Here is a 7,084-nt window from a genome sequence, read left to right as displayed (position 1 = left end):
TTTTCTGATGAAGGGTCTAGGCCCGAAACGTCAGCCTTTCTGCTCCTATGATGCTGCTTGGCCTGCTGTGTTCATCCAGCCCTGCACCTTGTTGTCTCGGATTCTCCAGCATTTGCAGTTCCTACTATCTCTGACTCAATCTAGTCTACCGCATTCACTGTTCACAATATGATCTCCTTTACATTGGGGAGATGAACAACAGACTGGCCACATCTCTGTGGAACACCAATGCTCTGTCCATAAAAATGGCCCTGAGTTTCCAGTTGCCTGCCCCTTCAACACAGCGCTATGTTCCCTGGCCAACATTCCTCTCCGACCTAATGCAGTGCTCCAGTGAGGCTTAATGCAAGCTGGAGGAACAACACCTAATCTTCACCTCACAACCTTCAGGGCTCAGCTTTCAGTTTAACAATTTCACTTTCCTCCATGTTGGTTATCCTCCTCTCACAGCTGTAGGTCCACCCCAGGTCTTTTTTTTAAAGGGCTGGTCCCAGCACAGACAACTCATTTTCAGCTGTTTATACTACGCGTTAGCCCCGTACTTGGTATTTACCTCTCTCAGCTTATCATCAGCAAGCTGTATGTTTGCCTATCCCTTTTTTCTGTCTCCCTCTCTGGGCATGGTCTCTACATACTCTATATATTCTTCACTGCCACCCCATCACCGCATAAATGCCCCTCTTTCCCAGCTATTTTCAGCCCTGGCTAAGGATCACTGGACTCCACTTGTTTTCTCTCTCCAAGGGCAGGACTTATACAGTTAATGGTAGGGCCTTGCGTAGTGTTGTAGAACAGAGAGGTCTAGGGCTTTTAAATTTGCATCACATGTAGAGAGGGTGATTAAGAAGGCATTTAGCACGCTTGCCTTCATTGCTCAGACCTTTGAGTATATACATTGGGATGTCATTGTTGAGGAGTCACAAGACGTTGGTGAGGCCACTTCTGGAGTATTGTATGCAGTTTTGGTCACCCTGTTATACGAATAATATTATTAGATTGGATAGGGTTCAGAAAACATTTTCCAGGATGTTGCCGGGTATGGAGGGTCTGAGTTATGAGGAGAGGCTGGATTGGCTGGAACTTTTTACATTGGAGCATAGGAGGTTGATGGGTGACCATATAGAGGGTTATAAAATTATGTGGGGCATTTTCCTCACGTGAGGGAGTTCAAAACTTCAGGGCATACTTTTAAGGTGAGAGGAGAAAGTTTTAAAAAGTACATGAGGGGCAACATTTTTATACAGATAGTGGTTAGTGTGTGGAAAGAACTGCCAGAGGAAATGATGGATGCCGGTACAGTTACAATATTTAAAAGACATTTGGATACGTACATGAATAAGAAAGGTTTGGAGGGAAATGGGCCAAATACATGGAAGTGGGACTGGTTTAGTTTGGGAACATGGTAAACATGGACTAGTTGGACTAAATGGCCTATTTCCGTGCTGTATGTCTCTAGAAATGTTGCCAGACTTGCTGAGTTTCTCCAGTATTCTCTGTTTGCTCTAGGTTTTGAGATTTGCATTCCTTTGTGTTTATTTGAGTCTCGATTTTTACAGCACTTTTGGGAATACTCAGATGGGTATGAGAGTGGTCTGGCCTGGGTTCAGGGTGGGTCAGGGAATGACCCTGTGTCCGTCCATACCTAGGCAGAAACTGATTCCATGCAACCTTACACAACGTTTTTTGTAATCAACTTTTGCAGCAACATTATGAATGACACCTCAGGAGCAAGTGGAACTTGAATCTGGGATTCCTAGTCTAGAGCTAGGGACACTACCATTTCACCACAAGAAGCCCTCAACCTTATACCTCTCATCACTGGAGAGAAACAGTGCTGCAATTCATAACCACAAAGGTCAAACCATTCTGTAACTCCATCAATTTGACCTCAACCCCTAGTTTCCAACAAGTGCTCACCAACTGGAAAAGATCAACAAACAGATAGCTCATGGCATTTCTGTCTGTCGGAGGTCATGGTGTTTTACAGAGGCTCCAACAGCCAAACTTTCCATTTACCATCTTGTTGACTGGTTTTAAGTTATTATTCACTGTTAAAGACAGGGCTGTTTCCTTCTCTCTCTCCCTCTCTCTATCTGGGCTGGGTCCTGTTTAAAGACAAAAGCTGAAATTGCTGGAAAAACTCAGCAGGTCTGGCAGCATCTCTGGAGAGAGAAACAGAGTTCATGTTTCACGTCCAGTAATCCTTCTTCAGAACTGAAAATAGCTAGGAAAAGGTTGGTTTTAGAAATCTAGGAAAACGTAGGAACAGAGACCTTGGGGTGCAGGTACAATGTTCCTTGCAAGTGGTGTCACAAGTAGACAAGGTGGTGAAGAAGGCATTTGGCACACTTGCCTTCATTGTTCAAAGCATTGAGTATAGGAGTTGGGACCTCACGTTACACCTGTACAAGACATTGGTAAGGCCACATTTGGAGTACTGTGTACAATTCTGGTTACCCTGCTACAGGAAGGATGCTATTAAACTGGAAGGGGTGCAGAAAAGATGTACAAGTATGTTACTGAGACTGAAGTGTTTGAATTATAAGGATCGGCTGGGACTTCTTTCCCTGGAGTGTAGGAGGCTGAGCGGTGACCTTATAGAGGTTCATAAAGTCATGAGGAACGTAGATAAAATGAATAGCCAAGGTCTTTACCCCAGGTTAGGGGAGTCCAAAACTAGAAGGTATAGGTTTGAGGTGAGAAGGGAAAGATGTAAAAGGGACCTGAGGAGCAACATTTTCACGTAGAGGGTGGTGCATATATGGAATGAGCTGCCAGAGGAAGTAGGAGAGGTGGGTACAATTACAAAACTTAAAAGGCATTTGGACAGGTACATGGAAGGTAAAGATTTAGAGGGATATGGGCCAAATGTAGGCAAATGAGACTAATTCAGTTTAGGAAACCTAGTTGGCATGGACAAGTTGGGCCAAAGGATCTGTTTCCATGCTGTTTAACTGTATGACTGTAAAACCAAAAACTGCGGATGTTGGAAATCTGAAACAGCATCAGAAAGTGCTGGAGAAACTCAGTAGGTCTGGCAGCATCTGTGGAGAGAAAGGAGAGTTAAAACTTTGAGTCCAGAGACCCTTTGTCAGAACGGAGTGTTGAGTTACTCAAAATGTTAATTCTGTTTTGCTTTCCACAGACACTGCCAGACCTGCTGAATTTTTGCAGCACTTCCTATTTTGGCACAGTCTTTTTGGACAGTTTGAAGGGAGGTGTGAGCAGTGAGGAGGGGAATTCTATCAGTATTTACAATGCTAACAATAAATTCCTAACTAGCAATTTGGAGAACAGTAATGAGTGGTGAACAACTTGCCATGTGCGCTTAACAACCGAGTTAACAAGGTGTAGAGCTGGATGAACACAGCAGGCCAAGCAGCATCAGAGGAGCAGGAAGGCTGACGTTTCGGGCCTAGACCCTTCTTTTGTGAAACCAATTGCAGCAACTTTTTATCAACGTGAAGACCAGTTCCCCTGTTTTAACACAGATGTAATGGGGGCTGTGGTGGAACAGAGGTAATATCCCTTCCTCTGAGCTAGGTGCCCTAATTCAAGAATCACCTTTTCCTGAGGTGCGTAATGACGTCTCTGAACAGGCCAATTAGGAAAAACTATCCAGAGTTTCTGGTCTGAAAAGGGAGTGAAGGTTTTAAAACAATGTCAGAAACTGCTGGAGAAACTCAGCCGGTCGGGCAGCATCTGTGGAGAGAAAGCTGAGTTAAGGTTTCAGGTCCAATGACGTTTCTTCAAAATGGAAGGTTGAAGTTGTGTGTCAGTCAGTAACTCCAGCCTTGCTTTTTTTCCTCTCTTTTTCCAGAGGGCACTTCTCTGACTCAGCGCAATTTCCCGGCATCTTTTTGGGACAGTAATTACCAGACTCCAGCTCCTTGCCCAGCCTCAGCAGTGAGTAGTAATAGCAGCAGCATTGACTCACCCACTTCCGAGCTCCATTTCAGCCCCGCAGAGCCTTACCCGGGTCCCATGCACCCTCACCTGGCCCAGCCACCGGAACACTGGCACTATCCGCTGGGTGCCTCCCTCAGCTCGCAGGGTGCAGCGTATCATCACCCCAGGACTATCCGCGAACTCTACCCAGTCAACCCCAACCTGGACCCCCGCTACAGCTCCTTGCTGGTGCCGACACTGCGCTCCACCCGACTGCAGCCAACCATCTCCGGCCAAGAGACCAGCTCCCCATGGACAGGGGTCTTCCCGACCGCCGAAGTGACACAGACTTTAAACTTAAACGTGGAAGCAGGTAAGCCTCTCGGCCAATTTTAAACGGAGAGGGGCGCCCACTCTGTCAATGTGAAAGGTGACTGAACCAGGGCAATAGCTGCACTCTCAGTGCAGCGTCCCTGCCTTCAACCCTGGAGGCCTTGATTCAAGTCCCACCTGTTTCAGAGGTGTGTCATAACCCATCTGAAGAGATTAATTAAAAATATCTAAGATCACTGCCCAATAATTGCATCCTGCAGCATTGCAGACAAGGACTGTCTTTTATTCCAACCTTCAGTCTCTTGTTGGATGAAGATCTCTTGTAAATTGAATTACTTCTTTATTAAAAATAGATATTAAAAAGAAATCAATTCATCACTTCTTGTTTGCTCTGATCCGCGTTCTTAATGTTAATTAATTTTAACCTTTACTGTGGCTTACATCGCAAAACTAAACACTCCACTTTCACTTTTCGATTAACAAGTGGTTTCAGTTTTAAAGTATTTTTGGGGGTGATTTTTGACCTTGTTATTTCACATTCACCCAGTAATTTGGCAACTTTATGACCTTCTATTTCTGATAGTCGGTTATGTTCCCCTCTTCCCTAGCATCTACTTTTGATTGTGTTTCATAAATTGTTTCTTAAAGGTTTGATTGATTGTATGTGAGGGTCCATCCCCAAGAGAGAGAGCACAGCCTCTGAATAGAGTTAGAGTTCTTTACAGTGAGCAGCGACAAGTTACAAATTTACATGTTGAAACCAATCATTAGTGCAATTGCTTGGCTTCATCAGTCAAAGCATAGAGTATAAAAATTGGCAAGTTATGTTGTAGCTGTATAGCACTGTAATTAGAGCACATTTGGAATATTGCATTCAATTCTGGTTGCCACACTACCAGGAGGATAAGGAGGCTTTGATGAGGGTACAGAAACAGTTTGTCAGGATGTTGTCTGGTTTGGAGGGTGTTAGTCATGAGGAGAGATTGGACAAACTTAGTTTGTTTTCACTTGAACGTTGATGGCTGAGGCGACCCGATAGAGGTTTACAAAATTAAGAGAGGCAAGGATAAAATGAATAGTCAGTCTTTTTTCCCAGGGTACAAATGCCAATTACTAAGTGACATAAGCTTAAGGTGAGAAGGGGAAAATTTAAAGGAGATGTGAGAGCTAAGTTTTTACACAGAGAGTGGTACGTGCCTGAAATACGTTGCCAGAGGAGGTGGTAGGAGCAGGTACAATAGCAATGTTTAAGAGGCATCCTGACAGATACATGAATATGCGGGGAATAGAGGGATACCAATAGCATAGAGAAAAAAAAGCTTTCGTTTAGAAAGACATTATGTGTCCTTGCAGGCCTAAGGGTCTGTTCTCATGCTGTACTGCTCTTTGTTCTTTGATAATTGGGATTCCTGGGCTGTTCACTTCCTTTGCTGGTGCAGTTCATTTCTTTACGTGGTTTCCTTTCAACCTTTCTTTTCCTTCCATCTCTCTTTCTTGTCAGGTCTTCAGAACCACGACAGAGCTAAGGATGTGTTCTGGTTTTAGACATGTGTGGCCACCAGGGTTAAGTGTTCCGGCTGTAATAATGTACTGTGATCTCGGTTACAGCTCAACCCTGCTGTCTTCCTGGAGGACTCCTCTTCAGCTGATTTCTGGAAGATTTTGGGGGCGATATAGAGAAAACTTCCACATGCACACACACAAGACATAGGCACATCTGTTTGTACATATTCCATGTCAACAATGGACTTGGGGCTAAGCTCTCTCATACTGTGAGTGGGAGAACACATGCAAAAATGTTGTAGGAAAGAGCATTCGGTGAGATTATCCCAAGGAAGGATTCCTTCAGCTCTCATGTGACTCCGAAACTGGAAAGCAGGACTGAAAAGAAATGACAATCACAGTTTTTATCATAATGAGATTGAGTTATCGTTCCCCCACTTTTTGTGATTTTTTTTGATGTGAAGAATTTCGCAGTGATTAAAGGATAAAAAAAATCAAAACATGCCTCATCGGTGGAAATGTGTGTTCTTTGGGTTCTGTTTTTCCAGTGATTTTGCTAAGAAAGGTCACTTTACACCCATGAGTTGGAATTACTGCACGTCACCAAGAGTGGCTCAAATGGTACCACGAAATGAGAAAAGATTATTCAATTTTTATTTCATCTTCCAAAATGGATCTATCAAGGAGAAAACAAAACTTATAAGAAATACATTTATCCATTTTACTTTCTTTGTCAAGTATTGCAGAAGGTAGTGGAGATGATTTGATGATCTCATTTTATGAAAATGATGATGGGAAAAGTGGATGACAAATTGATTGAATTCTGAGGAAGGGTCACTCGACCTGAAACGTTAACTCTGATTTCTCTCCACAGATGCTGCCAGACCTGGTGAGCTTTTCCAGCAATTTCTGTTTTTGTTTGTGACAAATTGATTGAGTTGCCTCATAGACAGAGGAAGGTGAATGCTAGAATGTTTAACTCAGGCTGCAGATACTCCTGGAGCTCTCATTCCATGCCTTGTGCCTACGCTACAGTATCTGGCTCAACCTGATCGGGTTCCTGTCATGGAGCCTCTTTGTAAAGGAGAGAAACCTTATCTTCTGAGAACTGTTCTCTGTAATTCAACATCTTGTAGATCAGTGAAAAATGTTCGATCAAGCATTGCTGTTTCTGTACAGTATCTTTTTAATTAAGCCAAGCAACTCTGCTAATCCCCCTCCCTATTTTGGGAACTGATATCTTCTAAGGTTGGCTTAGTCCAAACTCCCTCTGGCTTGCAGTATGTAGCTTGGAAGTGCTTTCAGTGTTAAAGAATGACATAACTCCATTCTCAATGAAGCATTGGTAGTTTAACCAGAA

General features: G+C 43.5%; 1 protein-coding gene across 4 annotated transcripts in view; it reads left to right on the top strand.

The window, feature by feature from the left end:
* The window catches only part of LOC109935843 (transcription cofactor vestigial-like protein 2), a 52,067-nt gene extending 45,295 nt beyond the window's left edge, over nt 1-6,772 (top strand). For 3 of the 4 annotated variants that reach the window (XM_048613190.1, XM_048613188.1, XM_048613189.1), the window contains exons 3-4: nt 3,821-4,261; nt 5,723-5,815. In XM_048613190.1, the coding sequence (XP_048469147.1) occupies nt 3,821-4,261; nt 5,723-5,766 (485 nt within the window). In that variant the 3' untranslated portion in view covers nt 5,767-5,815. The other variant, XM_020534478.2, reaches the window with a different exon arrangement.
* Nucleotides 6,773-7,084: the final 312 nt, after the last annotated feature.

The sequence above is a fragment of the Rhincodon typus genome, chromosome 27, assembly GCF_021869965.1.
Source record: "Rhincodon typus isolate 14 chromosome 27, sRhiTyp1.1, whole genome shotgun sequence".
NCBI classification, from domain to species: domain Eukaryota; kingdom Metazoa; phylum Chordata; class Chondrichthyes; order Orectolobiformes; family Rhincodontidae; genus Rhincodon; species Rhincodon typus.
This window is presented reverse-complemented; position numbering and strand designations above follow the sequence as displayed.